The following is a 27331-nucleotide window of genomic DNA, read 5'->3' as shown; positions in this document are numbered from 1 at the left end:
ACAATATATTTTTCTAATAATTTGACGTATATTTTTTGCAATGTATGATGCATATATCAATTTATCTTTTACCCGGTCGGTATTAATCTAGTTAAGTAGGTAGTAGATAGATTTTAAAAGTTTTAAGGGTCAATTGCTTAAAAAGTACTATAACTTTGACACTTTTGTTTTTCTGAGGCTCCAACAAAAAAAGTTCTATTTGAGGGAAGGAAACCGGCTAATACATCTTTTGTGGGCCTGCAACCACTTTTTGCTTACGTATATTGTAATCAACCAGTTTTATTATTATTTTAATACACTAGTTGCCAACTAATTTTCCATGCAGGTTATTAATTCTAATATATATAGAAATACAAATACATATATATATTTCTTCATTATTTTGATCAAACAAATATGAAGCTTTTATTATCTTATAGCTCGAGCTATTTATTTTGCTACCTTTGAATGCATCATTCGTTTGACTAGTGCTATTGCTGTTGAAAGAAAAGCCTACAACTCAAGCTATTCGTTTGGCTATTTTTTTAGGCTAACTTGTCAGACCAACACCGCCACTCTTTGCCGGAAAATGGTTTCCTTTTCTCCAGCCACGCCCAAAACACCAATGAAGATCTGCAACATCCACAAATCTAAGTAAATATCTTTGTTCTTGGATATGTTTTTTCTGATTCAAAGTTTTTCCAATGTACACAGCTTGTTTTTTGGTAGGATGGCCGAAAGTTTAGATTCAATCACAATTGGATGAGATCTTTATTTTCATATGTAAGAAGATACAATTGTAGATCCAATAGCTTGAGAATTTGATGTTCACATTTTCCGATGAGATCTTTATATTTCGATAAGTTGATGCCTTTTTTAAGCATCATGTGAACAATGAAATGTAATGCATCGTTATTGTTATTTACATATGAAATGATATTAGATATTATAATCCTTGTGTTGCTTCCAATTCAATATACGGTAATTTATTATTTCATTTTTTGTGTTTCAAATGGTCTCATCGGAATGTTTTGAAAGGTGGTATCGTCAGAACAAGTAATCTCATCAGAAAGTGTTATGTGAAGGAGAAGATGGTATACTAATTGGTAACTTACGTGGCATTAAATTTCAGATTTTCATTGAAATAAAAATTAAAAAGTAACTGACTACCTGTATAGAGCCTCACAAAAGATGTATTAGCCGATTTCTTTCCTTCAAATAGATTTTTTTTTTGTTAGAGCCCAAAAAAAACCCCAAAAAAAACAAAGTATCAAAGTTGAAGTATTTTTCAAACAATTAGTCCAAGTTTTAAATACCATTTGTTTTGCAAAAGTTATAAAATGGGTGTACAGTAAAAAAGGAAGAAAGAATAGGGTTAAAGTGTTAAATTTGTAAAGTCTAGTGGCCCTTAATTTATCACATGTCAGAAATAGCCTATATTTGCAACACAAATTGAAAGTAACCCATTCTTACTAAAAGTTGATAAAAGACACCATTTTTGCAAAAAACTCTCGTCCGTCCAAATTCTACTAAAAGACGGTTAAAGTTTGATATGAAAAAACTATACGATATACATAAAAAAAATTTCATAACAATAAGTTCAGAACTATATGATAATTTTTTTTTTACTTTTTTTTTTTAAAAAAAATAAATAAAGATACATAAACAAAGAATAAAAAATAAAATTAACAAAATCTGTCGAAATTGGGCCGATGGGGGTGGGCAAGTGGGCATAAAAACGAGTAGAGAAAAAGTCATACACTTTCTACAGTCCTTCTGCGTTTATATCACGCCAACTTTATGGGCCCCACATGATTAAAAAGAAAATTCTAGAAGGCCCAATTTTCCCTATATAATCCAATCCTTGTAAATTAAAATAAAAACCCTAATAATTCCCTTTTTTTTTTATTTTTCCCCCAATTCGATCTCTTCTGCAAAAAGAAAAATCTCAATTCGTAAATTCGACAATTTTCATTATCTCTCTTCAATCAGGTATTCCAATTATTCCCCGATCTATATATAATATACGTATATTATCTGTATCTATACTTAATTATATATGTATATATATATGTATCTGTTATTTCCGATTGATTGTTTGTAAAAAAGTTGAAATTAGTATAGATCTGTAAGTATTGACTTATTATTGTTGATTTGATTTTGCCGTTGACCTAATTTTATTAATTATTTTTTAAAATTAGGGTTTATTTAAGCCGGAAATTGAAGTATAGATCAGCTGAGAAATTGTAAGTAAGCTTTGATGGCATCGAAGAGAATTTTGAAGGAGCTTAAGGATTTGCAGAAGGATCCTCCTACCTCATGCAGCGCTGGTAATTTTTTATTTTATATATATATATATATATCTTTTTTGTATATATATGTTGAGCCTTAAGGGATTATGGATTTCATTGTAGTTGAAAATTAGGGTATCTTTATGAAATTTAAGCTGTGATATTAAATTGATTTTTTTTTTTTTTTGAATTATGAACATTGAAAGTTTAGGGGTTTTAAGTAAATATAAATAATACTTGTCAGTGTATTTGTATTGGTGCGCCTTTAGTATTAGGATTCTGTGAGAAAGTAAAAAAATTTAAAACTTTGGTTCGAAATCTGCGATAATACATAAGTTTGTGTTTATTCATGATGATTAAGTTCTTTAAGTGATAAAAAGGTTGAAACTTGACCACTTAAAAAGTTGGAATAGGTTGAATTTTATTTGATATACTTATGTGTGAATGGTCATGTCAAAACATTAAACATTGATTTTGGGATTTACCATTTGAACTGACATGTAAGACCTTTTAGATTATTTTTCTTGCAATGCTTGCTTGAACCATTGACTATATGGATTCATATATATATATGAATATTTGTGAAATTGAAGTGAAATTTGTTATTTGATGTATTCTCATAAATAGTTTGATTGTTTATTTAGATGAGATTATTTTTGGCTGCAAATATTTGTCTAGATAATTGTTGTGTAGACGAGTTTTGATGGATTCTGTGACTTTAATTGACTGTTTTGACTTTAGATTTGCTTGCTAGCTGTTACGACGATGTTTGTATTTGTTCTAATCTTGACAAGCTGCGTATTTTATCTTACAGGTCCTGTTGCCGAGGATATGTTCCATTGGCAAGCAACAATAATGGGACCTTCTGATAGCCCTTACTCTGGGGGCGTGTTTCTAGTATCGATTCATTTCCCCCCAGACTATCCATTCAAGCCCCCTAAGGTAATTTTGCTTGTTATCAATAAAAACTTGTGTTGAATATATCCTCTTGTTAATTTACACTTTTAATATATTACTAGATAAAATAGGTTTGGGGTTGGTTGAAATTAGACAGGTGCATATATATACATTGGATTATATTTTTCGAATTCTTGAAAGTGTATAATTTAAGTTTTGGTACACCATAAACACTAGTGACTTGTGATTCTGAATATGCAAGGAAGTCGATACATAATTACATATTTTGATGATGATGTGAATGTTCAGGTTGCATTTAGGACGAAGGTATTCCACCCTAACATCAACAGCAATGGTAGCATATGCTTAGATATTCTTAAGGAGCAGTGGAGTCCGGCACTAACAATCTCCAAGGTCAGATACAGCTTTCCAACTTTGCCTAATTTCCTTGATGTTGATCTATCTTGAGAACTTTATTGGTTTTTTTAGTTTTGATAATTTCAGTAAGTGAATCGTTTGTGCTTAAAGTTTATGGTTATTGTTTTGGCAGGTGTTGCTCTCCATCTGCTCTCTGCTAACGGACCCAAACCCTGATGATCCGTTGGTGCCAGAAATTGCTCACATGTACAAGACGGACAAGTCCAAATACGAAGCCACTGCTCGTAGCTGGACACAAAAGTATGCTATGGGCTGAGTGTTTTTGATTTATCAATGGTTGGAAGAATAAAAAATGTTGGTCTTTGACTTTTTATTCTGTACTTGTCAATGAAACTGTGTTTAAGATTGTCTCAGTTTGTGTAATATTGAATTGATTCCAATGAAAAAGACGTTCAGATAAGCAGCAGCAGCAGCGGAATGACTTGTGTATTCTAGGGCTCACATCTTATGTTTTTTACTCGATTTATTATGTGACTTTGCCTTGTTTGCTATTCATCCAACGTCATCTAATGAAAAATCATTTATTTTTCTTTAACAATGCGCACTTCATTGCAATGTAGCTACTTTTAGACAATATTGTCGATTAAATAAAAATATATACACAGCAATGTGGCAAACTTGTACTACTTTGATGTTTCTATAATCTCCAAAATCTTAATTGTCTTCTATATATTTTCTGCATGAAGACTTGTATGGTAGTTTTTGCTTACTGCAAGTTGTCATTTGCACATAGATCTGTTTGAAGTCATGACTAGAACTAGAAAAAGATTATGTGGCGAGTTAGTTATAGGATGCAACAAGGAGCAATTGCAAAATATCCAATCAAAGAAAACCAGCGGAAGAGATAGTCACAACAGTGTTTATGATAATCTGAATCAAAGACATAATTTGAACCAAACGGTTCTAAAACCGCACGTAGAACAAATCCTAGTTAAACTAGGAGACATATAACATAAAATAAAGTTTGAAAATAGATAACTTAAATTAGATAATTAATTCATCTTGCACACTAAGGAAAAAAACCACAACCCATAATTTGTCTTCTTGAGCTGCCCACATGACCCGCATCAGTTTAGACCATCTACAAGGGGGTTGTCCAAAGAAATTCAGTGGGTGATGTGGAGGCTATCCATAGAAGGGTCTTGGTGTGGAGGTTATCTATGAGGTTATCCAATTTTAGAAACGGATACTCACGGTCACGGATGGACGGATGGAATGATACTCCTTTCTTAAATTATTTCTTATTATTTTTTCCAAACAGCATTGGAATGAATAAAAGAAGGAAAAGAACATACTTTTGGTGCTACAACACTCGTTGCCACTACCAACACATCGATGTCATCGCGGCCGCCGCGTTGTGCGAGCACTACTTTAACTCAGACGTGATATTCTTTTGACATCTGAGGTGCCGACATCATGTGCTGAAGTGAAATAAAGATACAAATAGATGTATGGGTTTGTAAGCACAAGTTATGAGATTTTAGAGCCCATTTACTAGAGTTTGCTGGGATGACAAATTTGGGCCGAGAGTGAATCACATGGGTCCCAATGAGTAAAAAATGTTTTTTTTAGTATTAATAAATCAGTGTGTGCAAGTAATATTAACGAAAACTAAATGCATCGAGGGGTTTAAATTGGGGATCTATTCGGCCAGGGTGCTCTCTAGCGCGGACCCGGTTAAAACAATGCAAGCTAGACTTCCCGATCTTCACGAGTAATTCACACCCTTAAAAAAAATTATACAACTAAAGCTTGACACCTTGACGTGGGTTCCAAAACCATCGAATTCTCCCAAGTTCAAGTTTCAAAATTAGCTTTCACTGTGTGATATCGAAGATTGCTCCTCCTCCTGCTAAGAATGAGCTTAATGTGGCAACTGGCAAGCTTGCTTCAAAGAAACGCCAAATGGTCAACACTAGTAAAACTTAAAGCCCGTTTGGTGTATTTACAATAAAAGATGAATTGATTAGTCTATATCACATATAATAGTCATATGTTTCTAGACCCCTTAAGATCCCATATAACCAAGATTATAAAACAAAAATAATGGTTAATTACCAAGCAAAAACCATAAACAAACAAGGACCACATGGGTCTATAATAAACAATTCATGATTGTCCACTTTTATCAACAATGGTGCTCTCTTACCTTTCCTTTCATTTTACTTCAACTTCCCCTACTTTTGGGACTTAAATATTTGTCATCACTACATTATCATTTCCAATTGAGACTCTTTTTGACAATAAGGTTAATATATACATATTTCATCAACACATCAACATCAAGGTGCCATGTATGTGTTTCTTAGAAATTTCCAAAAGGCCTAAAACTTATCAGAATCTTTTGTTTAGTTTCCACATAAATGAACTCCCCACAAGGTATAGTCATTTGCTTTAACACATGTGAATCAACTTTGGTAGCTAACTCTTGTTCCTAACCATTGATGCGTTTATTTAAGCGAGAAGATCGACAAGGTTATCTATTTGTTTGGTATTGACATACAAAAAGAAAAAACATGTGTGACACATTTGTATTACTGTATATCTATATCCTCTATCTCGAACCATTCGCCTACTTCGAGTTACTCTTTACTCTTGAGATAATGGGTTTGTTTAGCCTAATGTGTTGCAGGTGTGCACATGATGCTTTCTTGGTCTCAAATGAACATAAACGCGTATATCATTATATTTAACTAAATAAATAAAACTAAACGAATAATTGCCCAAATGTTTGTGGTAAAAATCGAGCGTATAACTCAAGTTTAAACAAGTGACTTATGACCAACCAATCCATTTTTATTATTGCCCCCATACGACTATACCAAATTGGCGGTGGTATATTGGTATGCATATATAGTGATTATCTAGGTGATTAACAAAAATGGCTTTGGTTCAATTATCATTTGAGATAGGAATATGATAAATTCAGTTATCCTTAAAATCATCTTAACTATATGTTCATAACACTTATTATTGTTAATGTGTGTATTTATAGAAACTTATGTTAGACTATCTTCAATGGGGATGTTTTTGGGAGCCCTTGGGTGCCTTTAGGTGCCCTTGGATATCCTTTGTGGTTGAAGCTTGTCCAAAGCTAAAGATTTTTTGATGCATGCCCTTACCCAAGGGCATACCCTTAGGTGCCCTTACTTATATTATTTTTTGGTTTTTAGTAGAGTTAAAGGATATGTAAGGATATTTGTATGGTTGGAGATAAATTTATAGGATTTTAAGGATTTATAAGGATGTCTAAGGATTTGTAAGGATATAATGTGGCAGCTCAAGGACGCCTAAAGACGTCCTTAGCATTGGAGATAGCCTTATTCATAAGAAAATCTTTATATAGAATTTGTCTCTTTCATTTAATTTCTTAGTTTTGCGAGTTTATGAATATCAAAAATATTCTTATGATTTAAAATTTAATTAGTAGAAGTCAAGTATCACCAACATAGTAACTACGGTTGTTCAGGCCGCACCTTATAAGCCGTCTAACCGGCGTCGGATGCAGCAGAAGCACAAGACGTTAGTAGCACCAGCGGCGTCTAGCCGTGTCTGGTGCTACTACTTCTAGTTTCAGACGCACAAAGAAGAGAGAGTGGGGTCCGAGCTTTGAAAAAAAAACAATTTTTTACTCTTTTTTTTAAAACTAACGGCTAGTTTTGTTAATGTTTTTTTTTTTCAAAACCCTATTTATTCTCAACTTCACACTACCATTTCAAATCACAATTTATTCCTTTCTACTCCTTTTCATCTTCCATAAACCATTCATAAACCATTTTACATAACTCATTCCATTCACAATGTCTAGAAGTGTGTGGACTCAATCAGAAGATCTTTGTTTGTCGAGGTGTTGGGTGATGAGGAGACCGAACCCTGTTACGGGTAGGTGTGAAATGAGCAATCCTGACGTCTCCTTTTGGGATGACGTTACTGAAATGTTCAATGCAGAAACTAATGGAGGACCACGAAGCAAGGCTCAACTGCAAGGTCACTGGATGAAGATGCGGAAGGAATATAAACAGTTTGAGGCAATTTGGACACGGTTGATTGCACAAGGAGGCAACGGAGAGGATGAGCAAAATTATGCAACGGCGCATCAGATATATCGGGAGAAGCATGGGAGGGGATTCAGATACGAGCACACCTTCAGGCAGCTTATCTTTGTTCCTTTTTAGTTGTTCACCTGATCATGAAGTAGACTTTTTAGTTTGATTAAGTGTGCTTTAGTTTTTTTTAAGTGTGTTTCGTTTGTTTGAAGTGTGTGTTGTCTTTTACTATTGTAATGTTCTTAACTATTTTAATAAAACAAGTCTACTTTAATAAAAATAAGTTTATTCATAATTTTGATAACATTACAAACGGAAATAAAGAAAAACGTACAACATCACATTAAAACAGCCTACTTATTTCTTCTGGGCATAAACTGCTTTGGCAAAGTTAATGAACTCATCCAAGGTGATGACCGCACAAGCAATTTCTTCCACAGTTTCTTGAATCTTGTCATACTTTCCCTGCAAATAAGTAAAGTATTGTCACTCAAGTTCAGTGCAATGACCCGTTTGTATATACTTGATTTGTTTTTGACACCATTTCTTTTTCGCTTGAAGTTTTAGACCAATTTCAACAAGCTTGTCTTTGCACATTTGGTGGTCGAGGATATCAACCATGATACTGTCATTCACTTGATCGACAGTCATTTGTGGTTTTAGGTTAGGGGCACTTGATAAAGAAGCCATTGCAGATATATAAAAGGTTGATTTTTGAAATGAAATATCTGGTAAGGAGTCAATATTTATAGCTGAAGTCAAAGACGCTCCTCCAACGTTCAAAATTCAAAAAATTTACATTTACAGTCCCTCCAACGTTCAGTTCAAAATATTTACAATTAAAGTCCTTCAAAAATTCAAAAATTTACATTTACAGTCCCTTAACGGCTACCTACTTGTTTCATGTATAAATACCAACCCATAGCATTTAACCAGTTTCGTCACATTATCACTGCTAACTACATTATCAATCTTCAAACTTGTTTCATCTGCTAACTCACTTACCATTTCAAATGGCTTCATCATCATCATCATCATCAAATAAGAACGTTCACCGACCTCGTTTCACCGAAGATGAGATGAAAGCACAAATCTTAGAACATGTCAAAGAGGACACCCTCCTTTAAAATGAACTCTCTGGGGAATTGCTTTACCTAAGGAAGAAGAGACACATATGCGACTAACACGTTCAGGAAATAGAAGCACCAAGTCGCAGGGTCTCGAAACACGAAGAGACATATTCTTATTATCTGCAGGATGAGAGCAAGAGGGTGAAGAGGGCGATCAATCATGTTTTTAAGGCCGGTCACACATTGACCGACCAATGCACTTGGGCAGAATCGTTCCACGACAACTGCGGAGAAGGCAAATCAACGTGGGAAGTGAAATGCCCAGAACATGACATGTGGTGGGCCAATGAAACGGCTCACCGTGGAATAGGAAAAATGTCAATCAAAGACGACGAAGAGTAACCGTATCATTATTATGTATTTCTTGTTTTTTTCCAGTACTGTCTTTTTTATTATTGTAGTATCTTTTATTTTTAAGTAATGTAATGTGTTTTAATTATAATAAAATGTGTTTGTTTAATTTTGTGAAAAATAAAAAATAAAATAATATAATAATGGATGAATAGTGTTAGAAGTGGGTTAGAAGTAGGGGTTATAAGGAGGGGGTGTTTTTGGTGTGTCTGGAAGTGATGAATAGTGTTAGAAGTAGGTTAGAAGTGGTTCCTTATAAGGAGAGGCCTCAGAATGTAGTCCAAGTGTCCAACTCGAGAAATCCGAGGAATCGATCGACTTGAAAATGGACGGAAACCGAATCGAAACATGGACATTGGACAAAAAATCGAGGATTGCTCATGTTGTTTTTATTTATTTTAAGTTTCTCAACTGTTAAACTATATGTAACAATATCTTCATAAATTGTGAGGCATTGTCAACATAAAAAATATTAGGGAAAATTACTTAAATGGTCTAAATTTAAGGTGTATATCTAGATTTAGACACCTACAATATTTTTTACTTATTTGGTCAATAAATTCTTACTACCTAACTTACTTAATATAAAATAAAAACATCTAATTAAATCATGCCAACTGTTAAATAATAGACTATAATACTTGCACTTGTTGGGGATCTTTCATAAGTACATGGAGCTTTAGTTTGATTATACCATGTTTGCATATGCAAAGTTTAAGATATTATGTTTATTAGTTTAGATTTGTACGTAGTAGTGAAGATTTAATCGGGGATTTATATGTTGCAAGCATAATTTTCAACATGTTTCATAGTCTCTTTTTAAATATATATATTAGCCGATCAAATTTTATTTTTATTATTTTGCTTGGAAATAAATATACACTGTAATAGTGCTATTAAATTTAGATATTGTGTGCTAGAGTTTTGTACTACATATTTATAATCATGTTGCTTGTTATTACCTTCTATGTAGTAAATTGTGAATCAAGTAGATTGTTATTAATTAGCCTCTTAAAAATATGAGCTTTGGGGCATAATGTCATGGCGTGAGACGTAAACTTGTGTCGCCCAATTAAATATTTTTCATTTCACAATTGACTGTGAAATGCCATGGCGTGAGACGTAAACTAGTGTTCTAATCTCTTAAAAGAATTCCACTAACTACTATGATTGTGAAGTGAGCCCAATTAAACATTTTTCATTTCATATATTTGAGTCTCCAACAGATGAGTATAGTGTTGTTAGAATAAGAAGAAATAAAAGACGACTCATGATTTTTAAGTTCTAGACGGGTTTTCAAAGTTTGTCATGGAACAAAAAAAGTGATGTGGCAGGTTTCAATGTCTTTGTGTAAATATTTGGAAATTTTACAATTGTATGATATGCATTGAAGCTCTCAATTGATACTTGGCATGATTTGATTGGATGATTTTATTTCTTGCTTAAGAGGTTAGGTGGTAAGATTTTATTGATCAAATGGGTAAAAAAATAATGTAGGTGTCTAAATCTAGTTGTACAACTTAGGGGGAGAGGTGTAGTGTCAAACCTTTGGCAATTTGACAAGTTTTTAACCAATCACATGATGCCACGTGGTTTTGTCAAATCCTTGCAAAAAACTAGCCAAAAGTTATGGTGTAGTGCAACAAAACTAGGCAAACTTGCCAATTCTTGCCACAAGATAGACAGATAAGAAAAAAAGACAAAAAAAAAAGAATCTTTTACTCTTGCAAATGCTCTCCAACGTTCATTAAGATCGGCCAAAACTAGCCGATGTAATTTGCCAATGTTACTTGTCAATGCATGTGTTATAGTTTGCCAAATTGCCAAAAGTTGTCAAAACCACTTGCCGATGTTTTTTTTGCCGACTACACCTCTCCCCCTTATTAAACCATCTAGGTGATTTTCCCAAAATATTAATCTATTTTGTGTACATCATACTAGTATTTCTTTTTTTATACACGGGTTATAATTCATTATACATGTATTTGTAAATTGTAATAACCTATTGAATAAAAAGGTTCTAAAAAGTAAAACCACAATAGAAGAAATTTCCGTAGGTATAATTAAAAAAAGTAAATTCTATCATAATCAATCTTTGTAATTACTACAAAATCAGGTAGTTTGACACTAATCCTTCATAATTAGAGTCTCCAACATAGTTGATGACTTGATTCCCAAACAAGAATCAACCTAAGCGTTGACCCTTCCTAACATTCTCGTTTATCCGGTCCTAGCGCATGCAGTATCCAAATTGAGTGCTCTCTGTCTTAGCCTTTATGTCCAGGCCTTTATAGCATTTTTCTAATACTAACCATATCTTCGTTTTTATTTTCTAAAACAGACCACACAAAATTCGTATTATTTCATATATATCTAACATTTACCTAATGATGTGGCCGATGATCATCTCAAATTCAATATATTTTATAAACATTTTTCTTTATAAACGATAAAACGAATCTACCAAATTCACACAAACTCTATCCATATTTACAAATTACCTACTACAGGACTTGAATCCACTACATATCGATAAATCAAACAGGACTTGAATCCATTACATATCGATAAATCAAACACATTTACAATATGAATTCCTTTATAGCTAGAAACTTTAACTTCGATTATCAACTATATATAACAATTACTTTTAACATAAAAGACCCGTTATAGTCATTTTCATACCTCATATATTTTTTTCCCAAATAACAGCTAAACTACTTCACACAACTTAATTTCTCACATATCTACATATATTCATCATAAAACTAAAACCCACAACCTATAATTGTAAGTAATACCATGATCGATCACATGCCATGGAAATCACATTCTCCTTTTCCTTTTTCCACATCCATCGTCTTAGCAAAGCAAACGAAATTTTCTTGAAAAACCAAACCAAAGAAGATGCATTTACATAAGCAATATACAAAGTCAACCCACACTCACCTCCCTTTTCATAAAGTATCCAATACAATAAGGACCAAAACTGAAAAAAACTAAAAAAATAAAAATTATTAAAATAAAACAAAAATATCTATTTTCCTTAACTGCGTGTTTCCCACTATGTGTATTCATTCCATTCCACTCCACTTGACTTTTTTCACTACACTACACTCTCTCTTTATATAAACCCACTCTCCCTCCACTTTCTCTTCGTTTCTACTCCTTTCCCCCCTTTTTTCTTTCCCTCCATAACAAAAAAAAAGAGGGAAATCTTTTTCATTTCCCGCCAAAAGAAATTACTTATTTATTTATTCCTTTGTTTTCTTGATTTTTGTTTGTTATATATCAATTTCGGTTTTTTCATGGAGAAAAAAAGTGTGGTGAAAAAATATTCAAAACATTTAGTATCGACAAACATGGAGTGTTCTCCGACAACAAAAGCAACGTTGTCAAACCCGAAAATTGTTCGGATCACGCTGACCGATCCATACGCCACAGATTCTTCAGATGATGAAGATGATATTCAAGAAGAAGAAAAAGGGTCAACAAAAAAAGTCAAAAAATACGTGTTTGAAATCTCCGTCAGGTCTCCGTCAACCCCCGTTAAGTCTTCGTCAACCCCCATCAAGTCTCTGTCAACAAAAGCAGTACAAAATGACCTGTTTGAAGTTTCAGTTAACGGTCCGACAACACACGTTAAGTATCCTGTATCTGCCGTTACGTATCCGTCAACATCCGTTAAGTCTCCGTCAACCACCAGTAAGTTTTGGCCAACAAAAATAGTAAAAAATGAGTTGTTTGATGTCACAGTTAACGATCCGTCAACAGCCGTTAAGTATCCGCTATCTGCCGTTAAGTATCCGTCGACTTCCGTCAAATCTCCGTTACCCACCGTTAAGTCTCGGTTGTCTAGATTAAAACAAAACAGGACCCACGTGAGGAGCACGTGGCCGGCTGGAAAGAAATACAGGGGAGTACGGCGGCGGCCATGGGGACGATGGGCGGCGGAGATCCGTGACCCGTATCAAAGAAAACGGGTATGGTTAGGAACCTATGATACACCAGAAGAAGCAGCAAGTGTTTATGATAACGCTGCCGTTATCTTGAAAGGAGAAAACGCCGTTACTAATTTCCCTAAAGTAACGGAGACCGTTAAAAAGGTACCGAGAAACGACATCGTTCTGTCTCCAACTTCTGTTCTTCCTTTTGATGATCCGTTTGATGGGTTTGTTGGAACATATGGTGACGTGGATGCATTTGGTTTTGAGATTGGCGGGTCGGGTTCCGATTGTTTTACAGGTTTTGGAGGTCCGATTAGATATAATTGTGCTCCGGAGTTTGGGGATTTTGATATTGAAGACTTTCTTGTTGACATTAGTTGAAACTATTATTAATTAATTAAATTAATTATTAATTAAGGTAATTAAGGTTGTTAATTGTAGGTAGTATTTATTACAGTATAAAAGTAAAAACGATGTAGGTGATGAAAAATACGAGTATATGTTTCAGCAATTTTGTGTATTTGTGTTATATGAAGAAAATTATAATAATTATTATTATTCTTCTATGGGTAGATGATTGGTATTATTAGCTTGGATGGTATGTGTTCATGTTTATAATTGATATCTGGTCTAACATGGTACATGTAACATGTTATGTTCTAGAGATTTAGAAAGTTTGCCTTTTGCTTTATGCTTACAAAAATTATTATTGTTCATAACCCAGACTCTATAAAGTAGATGTTTTGTATGGATGTTGTCTATAAATTAGAGCAGTAGATACTAATGGCTAATTGGCTATTGATTATAAGTATCTTCTTATGGCAAATTTCATAGGATAAGAATGACAAATTAGAAGTTGAACTTTTACTTTTTATGAAGAAATTTTAGATAGGAAGCATTTATATGACGATGTATGTGTAACCAATTAACCATAACAATGCTAATATACGTATATTTTAGGAGAAATTTGACTAAGGATTTTTTTTTTTTTTTCCATATTAAGGGTTGAATGTATTAAGTGACTGAATGTATAAATAATGTTTATATGTATTAAATTAAAAAAAAACATGAAATTTGTTTGAATGTATTAAGTTTTAATTATCAAGAACAGGTGCTAAGTAGTATTATTATATCAATTTAATTAAAAATAAAACTTTTATTTTAGTTATAGTAAGTTTTTAATACATAAAAGTTTTAATATCAACTCTATCCTTATGAACTCAACTATTATTTGAGTAATCTTTCTTTTTCTCAATTTCAATCAACTTTATGTCAATTTCGGATCTCAACTTCTCACTAGATGGCAAATTGAATCATATACGATATTATGTATTCGAACATATTTGTTTCATATACGACATTCCAGCAATACTAATTTCTATTGGCTTCTATTAATTGGTGTTAATGAATAGTGAATTAGTGATTACAACATTTAGCGATATACAGTACTTTAATTGTACGAGTAATACATACGAGTATATTCGATTCCAATCGCAAAGGAAAGGTTTGCTCAATGCTCACTACCCAAAATTAACTGCATGAAAAGAGACATATTGCAATGTTTTAAAAACCGGTATTTTAATTATACCGGTGTGGAAAAGTTTTCTGGTATTATCGGTAATACCAGAAATACCGGTTGGTACGACTATTTTTAATTTATTATATTTTTTTGTGTAAAAATCTTACAAAACTTGTTACAATTTAACAAAAATAGTCAAAATGCAATTATAATTTACTCAAAAATAATACCAAATATGTATTTCTAACAAAATATAGGTTTTAAAGTTCACAAATAACAAAAAATAACATTAAAGTATCATAAAAATAATTTTTTAAAAAAATCAAAATTTATATTTTGAAAATACCGGAAATACCGGTATAGTAATACCGGAAAATACCGTAAATACCGGCCGATATTGAATAGTGAAAATACCGGAAAAATACCGGACTTAAAATACCGGCGTGGTCTCCGGTACCGGTAATACCGGCCGGTATTTACCGGTATTTAAAACATTGACATATTGTTGGCTATTAGAAATGGAGTCTCGTTCACTACAACCATAATCACGACTGAGGTGTCCGTCTTACATGAATGGACAAAAAACTTATGTTTGCATGCCAGCAGTAAGCAGTTACATAGGAACAAACATACATAATATACCAAGGCAATCATTCACACTAACACTTTATGTGGAGCAATAAAGTGATAGTGTTGGTAAATTCTAGTTTTGTAGTTGTAATTATAAATTTAGCTTCTAATGTCTTGCTAGTTGCTTTTTTAATATAATTCCACAGTTCGAAAAAAAAAATCATTATGTATTTATGTGAAGCAATAACTTGTTTTATACCATTCTTGAAACAAAGACTTGTTTACCACAATAGCTAAGGAATTGTTTGAGGATTTTGATATATGTCGCATAAGTTTGTAAATACAAAAAAAAAATGCGACATTGGGAAAAAGTTGGCTTCTGGATCGAAAAAAAGTACCAAAATAAAGAGGGAGAAGAGAGAGCCTCGATGGTTGTGGATTCAGGTGAAAAGAATCGTAATTGAAAAAATATCGTTAATTAACTGAAGGTAGTAGGCTTTGGTGTGATCTATATGGTCAAAAGGTTTTGAGTACTAGAAACTTGATTAGTTGAAATTAAACTTTAATCTTAAATTAATTCTAATAAATGATGGTGTTTATTTAAATCTGCCTTTTCAAGCTATTGATCTCCAACATACAAATCTATCTCCTTGATTTCATGATTCACTATGTTAAGGTGATCGAAAGTGATATTCTTATCATATAACTTAATTATTTTACCACTACGCATTTATTGTTTATACAATCCGTTGTAATACTTGTACTGTCTATCTGGGTTATAAATTGATCAAATTATGTGGTACAAATATTACTTCACTAAAATGATACATTGAAATGAAAATGTTTTCTAATATTCTTTTTCTACAAAAATAGGTTGACTTGGAGATGCTTAGTAGTAGACTTTTGGTGTTTGTGGAAGAATATAATATATGACAGAAAGGGGTCCATTGTAGATTATATATGATACATGTACCATGGATTTTCATTGCTTGGAAGTGAAGCCTAGAATCTTTGTAAAGCGAAAAGATATATTACTCCATTCAATTTGGTGGTTTTTGTAGGGCTTCATTTGGAATGGGTATCTTTGTGCCACGAATGTTTGGCTTACGGATCATCATGATTGAGATTAGTGTGGTTAGTAGTATTATCAATCAAATATGTATAATCACGGAAAAGCAATTTGTTAAGATACATGTCATTGCCACATCGGATAAGTTATGATAATGAAATTCAAGAATGTAAATAAAAGGTGGTCTTCTTTTATTTGTCTTCCATCAAGATATTTATTGTTTAGCGTAAATAAATTTTTTGATCATTTTCAAAATTATTTTATTTGTGAGTTATGTGATCAAAGTATTGTATATTCAAAGGAAGTTTATGGTTGGCTTGGCTTTTGTAGTATGTGTGATAACCCATCACTTTATAAGCTGTTTTTATTACTTGTTTTCTACAAAAAAAAATTTTTAAAAATAAAAAAAGTTTCAAAGAAAGTCTTCGAGATGAAGAATATCCATACCATACAACAAGTACAATTATGCCCGGATTTAATATCCAACGAAAATGATTGGCCAATTTTATCTTATACCTATTTGATTTAATATCCATATTAGCGAGACTTTTTGATGTGTTATTAATCACCCCATTATCTCAAATTTGATCATATCTGTTTTCTCCACAAAATTGTGATGAAAGTTAATAAAATAAAGTGTCTGTTAATCGTTTTTATTTTCATAATAACTCTTACGATCTTTAACTATCTATTAATCGTTTTTAGACTAGATATATATATGTAGTTGTTTTGTTTACAGCTTACAAGTGGAGCAAATAATGGAGGCGGCCTAGGGGAATCGAAAAATTGTAGGGTCTAAACAATAAGTTTTGACTAAAGTGAAGGGGTACAAATGAAACATTGTTGTTTTTAGTTTTATTTCTACTTTTGTAAAGTGTGGGTCCTATAGTTTGGTTACCAACCTGATATGAAAGTAACCAGGGCCTAACTGTGGTTGTGAAGACCATATTAGCCGCCAACCACTATTCCACACATGGTGGACTCCCTTCAATCACAAATAATTTTTAAAATTTTAACAAGTTTGTCTTTAGAAAAATCAGATGTTTTGGATTGTAATATGCGTCTTGTTTTTTAAGAGACATGTTTGAGATCACACTTCAATCCAAAGAGACCTTTAAACTTGACTGCTCTATTGGCAATATATACATTGTGTGACAATTTTTATATATGTCAATCTTATATAACTTAATGATTATACTAAACGCCAAACCATTTTCTTGTACATTATCTAAAACTAGTATTAACCCGTTTTATGCTTTATAACCCTTTGGCTACGTGTCGACTGATGGACTTACTGCATTCGTTAAATTAGGAAGCGTCTCCCGATAGGCTTTTTTTTTTTTTTTATTTTTATTTTGTATTGTTAGTGTAAATGGGAGAATTTTTTTTCCTATTCGGGTTATTCAAGTCAAGGTGTCCGATTTTTGACTTAAATATGTGTGGCATAACGGGTTCTAATTCTTGTGACCGCTTTTGAATCATTTCATAATCACCACCAAGGTTTTACCTATAAAGGTTTGAACATGAAAACTCTATTGTGAAGATACAAAGACACGTACTAAGTATAAATGTCGTTTTGTCCATGAAAACATCCTTTTGACCAACGATGTTAGTATATTTCGTTTACTGCCCCTCATAAACCAAACACTTGAGGGTATTTTAATTTCATCTTTTTACTACTTTTCATCAAAACGAACATTAGGTCCAAGCTTAATATTTATATACAGTAGTATTTATATGACTATTGTCACATCTAAAACTTACATCACATGGATGGTTTTTAAAAATGAACCAAATCATAAGGATGGTTTGTGTAATATAGACTATTGGGAGTTTCAAATCTAGAGGTTCAACTTAGCTCAATAAGTTGTTACCGACTTAATTAACAAAGGAGAAAGGAAAACATATACAACAACAAAGAAGTCAACAACAATATATACTTAATTTTATCAAAAGCAAGATATATATAAAGAAAGTCGGATAGAGATATTTATACTTCTACCCGATATTAAATTATAGTTCTTTAATTAAGGAGAAAGCTGTGCTTACTAAAAGTTGTTACACGTTTAAAGCACCATTAATTAAGATGTCTTCTTATGAACACTCAAAACAACGTTATTTGTCATGTGTACAAACCAAGTGCACGATCTACTGTCAGAATGCTAAAATTGTATACTTATCCGTTAATATTAAATTCTAGTTGATTTTTTTATAATTGCCCACAAAGTGATGTGTCATCATAACTTACTTAAATCAGAATTAGAGTAACGTCTAGCAGCAGGCTAAGACCATGATCACTAACAAAGTATAGAGTAATGTCTATATAGTCAATTAACCCAATAATAATGGCTAGTCACGAACATATATATATAATGGGCATATCATAACATGCAACTAATTTAATTGATGGCTAAACCATGACACGAATAAAGGGATATATGATAACCATTTAGGCAGGCATGTTAGTATGTGCCACAATGATAGATAGGGTGGGCAAAGAGGTTGTAAAAGGTATCCTATTCCCTAACATACACTTGCCATGTGCCGTGGATATGGAATTTGTGCATTTTATCAACCCCTTTCTATCTTGATCTATGATTACGTATTATGCATGTGTGTTTTATATATTATTGACGAAATTGTAGACGACATAACAATACTTTGATAAAACTTAGTCGTCATTCTTATAACATTTGAAGCCTCAATATACATATCCTGAATATTTCTGTTATATATATATGGAATGAGAATATAAGACTGTTAGGTACCTAAGTTTAGGTGTGAAACACTTACATATTTTTTTTAGTCCATAAAACTCATGGAGACTAGTCCATAAAACTCATGGAGACATGTGATTTATTTAAAATTCAACAAATATTAAAAAAAATAGTATGTGAGGGATTCCATACCTAAGCTTAGGTGTTGGACAACCTTATATTCACTTTTCCATATTACCTACCTACCTACGAGCATGGTACCCGCGTAATGCGGCAGTGGTGGGGAAGGCGGCTAATAGTGTCGGTGATGGTACTATTAGTGGTGGTGGCAGTGTTAAGTGGTATAAGTTGATGCAATTGCGATAATGAAAATTTTTATAAGATAAGGGGCTTAAAGTGTTAACTATTAAAATAAAGGTTTATAGTGTAAGTTATAATTTATTAAGAGCAAAACATAAAAAGTCAAGGGTAATTCTAGTAATTTAAAGGTAGAATTACCTAAAATAAAAAGAAGTCATTTATTTATAAGGGAGTTAAGATAAAGATAAAAATAAGGATAGAAGAAAGATAATTGTAGTGCACATGAATAAAAAAGTATAAAAGTACACTCCACAGCCGTTAGAACAAAGGTTTGGATGGATCAGATCAAGCCTTCCTCCTCCTTCTTTCTTCTTCGGCCAACAGCCTGCTTCTTCTCCCTATATATATATATATATATATATATATATACATACACACATATAGGGGGAAAGGAATATGAGACTGTTAGGCATCTAAGTTGGGTAAAAAACCCCTCACATACCTTTTTTAAACCATAAAAATCATGGGGGCCAAACATTTATTCAAAATATTAAAATATTGATACGTAAGAGGTTTTCACCCAAGTTGAATGCATAACAGTCTCATACTCATTTTTCTCATATATATATATATATATATATATATATATATATAAGCATACGAGAATAACAATAAAAAAAAAAAATAGCATCAAATGATCATTCGACCAAAGATTTGTTTGAACTGAATAAAAAGAAACTGGACCAATGTCTTCTTATAAATTTTTTAAAAATTTAGTAAACAAAAATGTGAAAAAGCTTATGGTATCTAATTCAAATTTCTCTTTCGTCTTAAAAACTAAAAAAATAAAATAAATGTTAGGTAAAACATGCAGTGCCTATCTTAGATAAATCAGGGGGAATTATGTAAAATTCAGGGGGGTTTATGTAAAATTCAGAGGAGGGGGTTATGTATGTTTATCAAATTCAAAGGTTTAATATGTAACCTTTTTTAATGTGGTTGTACCTTAGTTTAGGTAAAGTCTGCAGTACGGATCATCTAATCGGATCCGTTACGTCTAACAATGTTTAAGGGATCAAGGAAAAAGATAGTCTTTAAGTGAAAATTTTGTACGGATAAGATTATTTTCAATCTTTATGGTGTTTCTAGTAACTTGTTCAAGAAATTTTGTAAAACTAGGAAATCCGGTGTTGACAACACCGAACTTCACCAATTCACCAAATCACAAAAGTGTGTCATCCTCAACACGTCCTTGCTTAAAATGTTTGAAAGTCTGGTCATGGAGACACCAGCCTTCATTTTTATATGAAAAGTGAAACTGGAGACACAATTTTTTTTTTTGATACGTAAATCTGATCGGTTGATATTTTCAACGAGGGCATGAAATTTGTAAACGGGTTCTTTATATATTGGAAGTGATAAGTAATTTGCAGATTTTTAGTTTGTTTGGTACACGTATTCAATAGCTGTTACATTAGTCATTTTGTATATTCTATTTGTATACACGTGTTGAAGGCATATATTATGTGTGACCTTGTTTTGATTGTGTACACACATTTAGTTCATTTGATAGGCATACCACAAAGAAGAACATTTTAAGCAAGGACGGTGTTGAGGATGACAGACTTTTGTGATTTGGTGAAGTTCGGTGTTGTTAACACCGGACTTTCTAGTAGTTTTACAAAATTCGCTAAACAAGCTACTAAAAACACCACAAGGATTAAAAATAATCCTATCCGTACAAAATTTTCTCTTTAAGTTAACTACTTTTCAGTTATGTCTAGGTATTAATTTATTTATTTAGTAACATAATCTTTAGCGATTGGGTATAGTTAATGAAAAAGTCTGGATTATTATGAAAGTAAATGTGGGTTGAAATGGTGAATTCGCTAAAAATGTATTATTAATTATAAGTTTTAATTACGAGTAATTTATTTTATTAAACCTTTTTTTTTTTTTTTTGAATTGTTGACATTTTTGGTTTTTTAACTTATCATCATCATCAATAATTCAATAGCCCGAAAGCATTTGTTAGCAAAATTGTATTATCAAAGGTTATTTAGCAACACAATTACCAACAAATTGAAATGTTTATGCAGTTTATTGGATTTTTTTCCCCAACATCACAATATATAATTGGTATAAATATATATGGAACATGATTACATGAATTATGAAACGAAACCAGCTCAAATAACAGTCACAACATGAAAGCAATGATCACTTTTCATTGGTATGGTCCAACTTAGATCAGTATATCATATCTTGTTGGTACTTTTCACATGATCTCACACACATACTGGCATATATACGCGAAGGCATGCTCTAAGGTGTAAGTGAAAAATATGAAGAACATTTACGAGTTCGTAGAAATTAATTAGTTTAAGAATGCTTACAACGTGAAGTTCCAATTTGAATTTTATGAGCAAAAAATGAATCCGTTGTGGCCACCGAGGTAACCCCGGCTTACTAATACAATGGTTGGTTATCCTGTAAGATTAGTCAGCTAACAAATTGGCCAAGTGGGTAGGATACATAAGTTAACCAAAAAGTTATAAAATGTACAAAGTGACCGTTTTCAACATATTCAAAATTTTGATAAGGAAGAGAATATCATTATTCCAGAATCCAGATCATTATGTATTTATGTCGTATATCGTTTCTTTATTTATTGAGGTTATATGTCTTGTGAATGAATTACATTAGCATAATACGCATACAAAACGATGCATCCAATGTTGGGCCTGATAAGAGGTTCACTCTCTTGGCTAAGGTAGCATATGGGCCCAAATGACTAGCCCGTCCATGCGTACGTATGGCCGTATGCCCGTATAGGTATAACAAACATGCAATTATAAGATTGAACTAGGTGATTGCCCGACACTTCGGGACGGATATTCTCATATTATATTAAGAATGAATAAACAACCTTGAGTCTTAAACTGACAAACAACAACGATAGTTAAGCTTTGTTACAAAATAATCCGTTTAAGTTGTACATAGTCAGCTAGTCTATACACATATTAGCGTATTCTAATTAGTAACAAACTTCGATAGTAGTTGCTAGGAACTTGACAATTGTCCACGACGTGAGGGTTTAGGGTTTAGCTGCTACGGTAAAAGCTACAGTAGTTTTAGAGTGGCCACCAACTTTTAATCTTTGTTATAAAAGCTACAAAGTTTTAAATCTTAACCCATAATTTTTATCCAAGGATCAAGATCTTCCCAACTTGACTAGTCAAGCTGGAATAACTTTAGAGAATCCTCTCTCTATTGATATCATGATTTAAAAACACGAATTACCAATTACCTTTACCTATTGTAATATTGTCGAATATTAAATTATAACTTTCTTACATGTAATCAAAAACCTTCCTACCCTAACTAACATATAAGAGAAAATAGATCGAATCTGTTCATACTGTTGTGAAAAGTCGAACGTATGACTAAATTTTCATAACTCGTATATATACCAACATGTAAATATTTTTTATTGGAAAAACATGCTGAGGAAAATAAGTAAAACTAAAATATATTAATTTTAAACAGGATTTATAGTATAAGTATTAGCATAGGATTTATCTACGTGTATTTAATTTCTATAATTTTATTTAATTTATGTTTTTACTATAAAGGATGAGTAACCAGCACCAGCCGCAATAGAGTCAAAATTAGGTTTAACAAAAAAGCTACACAAACAAGGCTTATTTCAATTTCTCTATAGCAAAAGATTTCAATCCCTTCAAAGGTATTTCCGATCAATTCAACTTTCTTTATGTTCTTCAGCATTATTTCATATGTTTGGATATTATTGTCATTTTTTTTAAAAATAAATTTTGATTTTAAATTTGGGTTTATATGCACAGAACTAATTTATGGCTGAGGAAGAAAATCAAATTGAGTTGAAGGAAGAAGCTGCAGATGTAAGTTTCTTTTTGCTGATATATATATATACATTTTTTTTATTTATTTTAAATCTGTGTTTGATATATATTGTATATACTTGTAGTGTTATTTGTGAATATTATGAAGTGAATATTATGAACTCAACAACTTTAAACTTGTGTTTGATAAATTCATATTTGATTCCCTGCTACTGGCAGAGACTTTTTAGCCATTGGCAACTGCAAGACAAGGTCGAATTTGTACCGAATTAGTAGTCGAAGGCAGTCGGTGCCATTTTGTGTAACGGTCTGGTTTATTTATGAAAAAGATGCAAGCTTTACTGTTTTAAGTGAAAAGGGTTCATGGTTTACTAAAAAAAGATTTGAGTTTGGGTTAAAAGTAGTTAAGAGATTGGGTTTTTTAGTGAGAAAGTTGGTAATTTTATGTAAAATAATTGAGTTATAATGTGAAAAGGTCCGTGCCTGAGGTCGAAAACATCAATAGATTGGATATTCAGTAAGGAACTACTAAGCTTTTTCAGGTTTAGGCTTAGTATATGTAGCCGATATCTGCTGATAGAAACGAGATTTGTGGCAAAAGCTACAAACATAATATCCGAGGATGTTAGACCAAGTTTTATTATAGACATTGTTTATGTTCTCCTATCCGAATTCTCAAGTCTAGATTTGGAGAGGGATGTGGTGGTGATGTTAAGTGTTATATGATGAAAGGGAAGCTCCATATTAGGCTTTTGGGATACCACACACGAGGGGGTGTAATGTTTGAAAGAGCTTATGCGTTATGCAGAGCGGAGAGTTTCCTCCTCTGATGTCCTTCTTTTGCATTTTGTCCCTGTTTGCCAGCTAGATATTACCCTTGTTGCAGTCTCTTTGCAAATCCCCACAAGTTATTGTTTGATATCACAGATACATGTGTTGATGAAATTTAAGTGCATTGTTGTACTTGTACAGTTGTACATTATAAATACTAAGTCAATGAATATTACATGCACTTCTCACCATGTGATCTCAAGTTTGTGCTATTTCCGTTACATGCGTTAGTGGTTAATGAATCTGCTTATGCACCTACTGAAAGTTGAACTACATGAAATGCCTTCTATATAGGAGGGTGAAATTTGATCAAGCAATACTTGTCAATTCATGAATTAATCAGGAATCACTATTTCAATTTCATTAGCTGTGATCTGAACCTAACTTTAGATCGTTTTCAACTCTTATAGTAATTGATTTATATTTATGACAATACGAGTATATGACACAAGTGGTAAGATGATTTTGAAAAAACTATCTGTTTTCTATTAATGTCTTAAAAAGTTGTACTCGAAGATAATTTCTTTTCTGTCTGAACTGCGTGTTCAAGATTATAGCTATTGTCTCTTTAAATATGCATTTATTGATGTTTTAACATGATGCAGCTTGCACCATTTGACCCTACGAAGAAGAAGAAGAAGAAGAAGGTCGTCATTCAAGACCCTGCCGATGATTCCGTTGAACAGTTGGCAGAGAAAACTGAGAGCTTATCTGGTTAATGAATCAACTTTAGGATTTTATAAAACTTATTTTATATTATTCACTTCGTAAACTTTGTCATTTATTTAAACTTATAATCAAGGGTTAACTTATGATGCAGTCTCTGAAGGTCTTGAACCTACTTTTACTGGTTTGAAGAAGAAAAAGAAGAAACAGGTTAGTTTGTTATAGATTATAGACTACATTTTATTTTACTCCTTACAAGGCTGGGAGCTTGCATGAACACAAGATTATTATTATTTTATAGGTACAGACAGATCTTCTGGATGATGAGAAAGAAAATGCCGAGGAAGATTTAGATGGCAAGTGTTTTTGGAATTAAACTATCATTCACCATAATGCATATTCGTTTAGTTGAATGAGGATGGTTTTTATGCTGTGTAGATTCCATTGGAGAAGATGAGCAAGGAGAAGGAATTGACTTGCATGAGCAAAAGCTTCCATGGGAAGGAACGGACCGTGATTATGAGTATGAGGAGGTATGCAATTCTCTGGTTCAGATGTTAATTGACATGGCATGTCTTAGAATTCATATTTCAGTTTTGATGTTTCAATTAATAGTATTTTTAAATTTTATTATCAATGTTCAGCTTTTAGGCCGAGTCTTCCATATTCTGCGCGAGAACAATCCCGAGCTTGCTGGAGACAGAAGGAGAACAGTTATGAGGCCGCCACAAGTTCTTCGTGAAGGAACGAAGAAAACTGTCTTTGTGAATTTTATGGATCTCTGCAAATCGTATGTAATTGATAATTTATACTGCACTTGGAGTAAGAGTATTATCTTAATATTATCTTTAATATTATCTTTCTTTTTTGCCCATCAGGATGCATAGGCAGCCAGAGCATGTTATGACTTTCTTGCTTGCTGAACTTGGTACAAGTGGATCCCTTGATGGGCAACAAAGATTGGTAGTGAAGGGTAGATTTGCACCCAAAAATTTTGAAGGGATTCTGAGGCGATATGTCAGTAAGTTACTTTCCGAAACTCGTGCACGTTTGTTATCTGGACTCTAGAATACAAGAAACTAGCATTCTGTAATTCTGTTTACCCTTTCATGCATTAATGTTTGAGTCAATGGGGAGGTTCTCTTATCTATACGTGGTCATGTTATATATATGTTTTTGATTGCTATGTCGTCATCATTTGGAATTTTGGATACGAGAATTGGAGCATGTTGATATGGCATCATAAACATATTCCTAGTGAGTAATGTTCACAGCCGTTTTTGCTAATAAGTATTTGTTAACAGATGAGTATGTTATCTGCAATGGTTGCAAGAGTCCAGATACCATTCTTTCAAAGGAGAACCGTCTTTTCTTCCTAAGATGTGAGAAGGTACATCACAATGCTAACTCTTTCTCTCTGCAGATATCAATTTGTTGTTAAACTAGCATACATTTTTTGTATGCTATGTGAAAATGTAGTTAACGTGAGATTTATCCGCAAAATCTGAAAGTTTATTAGAACATTTGGTTATATGTTTTCATAGGAAGAAACTGCACAGATTGGTGTCTTTGGTTCTTAGGTCATTGTATATGTTTTTGTTTGTTATTTGCTTGGGTAGAATGTATGACCTGTCAAATGGATAGCACAGTATTTATAATGGCCAATCTATTTTACTAAGTCTTTGGTTTGTAGGAGTATTAAACCTAAAATGAGTTGACCTGCGATTAACTTCTGCTGATATACATGATTTCCAGGCTCTTTTTTTACCATGGGACGGCTACCATGTTTCTGTTTTTATGGTTACTAGTCATTCACATGTACATGACTCCCAGGCTATATTCAATTTTTCTGTCTTTGACATTGGTTCTTTTTTTGATTTGTAGTGTGGTTCTGGGCGATCTGTTGCTCAGATCAAGGCCGGTTTCGTGGCTCGTGTTGGCCGTAGAAAGGCTGGAACTTAGTTTTGCTCGTTAACATTGATGCATTCATTTTTGTGTGGATGCAACTGTTTTAAGTAAGGAATGGAAGATATCCAAATGAGCAGAGAAGGCAAGTGGAGTTAAATGCTAAACTGTGTTTTTAATAATCTTGTAGCAAAACAAAATATTGCAGAGGGTACGCCTCATAGTACATGTTCTTATTTGCGTCTATACATTCTGTGCGTTGGTAATATTATGTAACAACCGGTTTATTGATTATGGTAACTTTTCACGTTTGGTATTTTCCCTTCCATTCTGTGTTGCACGTGCTACATATAAAGTACAGCCAAAAAGGTCAACGCAGAAAGTGTTGTGATGATTGATGCGGTTGTGCCGCTACCTTTATTAATACTTGTCCCATTGAAACCTGCAGCGTTAGTAGTTAGGATGTGGTTAGATATTTCACACAACATATAATCCTGTAAAGGTTAGACTCTGAACATGCTACTATAGACCCGGGGTGGAAACATAGGCAGGCTGGGAAAATAGGATGAGTACTGCTGTACTGATTTGGATTGAAACAAGTTATATTTAGTATGGGTCAGTTTGGGCTCACCCTCAAACTTGTTTTGGTTATCATTTTAAACGGTTAAATTTTTTTTGTTTTTTTTTTGGAACGACATTCTGTTCTACTCCGGTTAATGTTTTGCATATGATTGCGAAAACTATAAATTAGGTTGGATGTTTATAATCTTCTAAATATGAAATGACTTTGG

The 27331-nt window shown here is 32.7% G+C and overlaps 4 protein-coding genes across 4 annotated transcripts; all 4 read left to right on the top strand.

The window, feature by feature from the left end:
• The first annotated feature begins 1858 nt into the window (after positions 1-1858).
• Positions 1859-4005, top strand: LOC122606818 (SUMO-conjugating enzyme UBC9). Its single transcript, XM_043779684.1, has 5 exons — positions 1859-1971; positions 2181-2309; positions 3085-3212; positions 3477-3581; positions 3718-4005. Exons 2-5 carry the CDS (start codon positions 2240-2242, stop codon positions 3859-3861), a joined length of 447 nt encoding a protein of 148 aa, XP_043635619.1. The 5' UTR covers positions 1859-1971; positions 2181-2239; the 3' UTR covers positions 3862-4005.
• A 3400-nt stretch (positions 4006-7405) lies between these two features.
• On the top strand, positions 7406-7780 carry LOC122609300. The gene has a single exon (XM_043782352.1). The coding sequence runs from the start codon at positions 7406-7408 to the stop codon at positions 7778-7780; it is 375 nt and encodes a 124-aa protein (XP_043638287.1).
• A 4513-nt stretch (positions 7781-12293) lies between these two features.
• LOC122607853 (ethylene-responsive transcription factor CRF1-like) lies at positions 12294-13651 on the top strand. Its single transcript, XM_043780919.1, has one exon. The coding sequence runs from the start codon at positions 12441-12443 to the stop codon at positions 13458-13460; it is 1020 nt and encodes a 339-aa protein (XP_043636854.1). The 5' UTR covers positions 12294-12440; the 3' UTR covers positions 13461-13651.
• A 9242-nt stretch (positions 13652-22893) lies between these two features.
• Positions 22894-26856, top strand: LOC122606974 (eukaryotic translation initiation factor 2 subunit beta). The gene is made up of 10 exons (XM_043779884.1): positions 22894-23002; positions 23121-23177; positions 24575-24683; positions 24790-24845; positions 24937-24991; positions 25074-25168; positions 25280-25425; positions 25514-25656; positions 25940-26025; positions 26520-26856. Exons 2-10 carry the CDS (start codon positions 23130-23132, stop codon positions 26595-26597), a joined length of 816 nt encoding a protein of 271 aa, XP_043635819.1. The 5' UTR covers positions 22894-23002; positions 23121-23129; the 3' UTR covers positions 26598-26856.
• Positions 26857-27331: the final 475 nt, after the last annotated feature.

The sequence above is a fragment of the Erigeron canadensis genome, chromosome 7 (assembly GCF_010389155.1).
Source record: "Erigeron canadensis isolate Cc75 chromosome 7, C_canadensis_v1, whole genome shotgun sequence".
Classification (NCBI taxonomy): domain Eukaryota; kingdom Viridiplantae; phylum Streptophyta; class Magnoliopsida; order Asterales; family Asteraceae; genus Erigeron; species Erigeron canadensis.
This window is presented reverse-complemented; position numbering and strand designations above follow the sequence as displayed.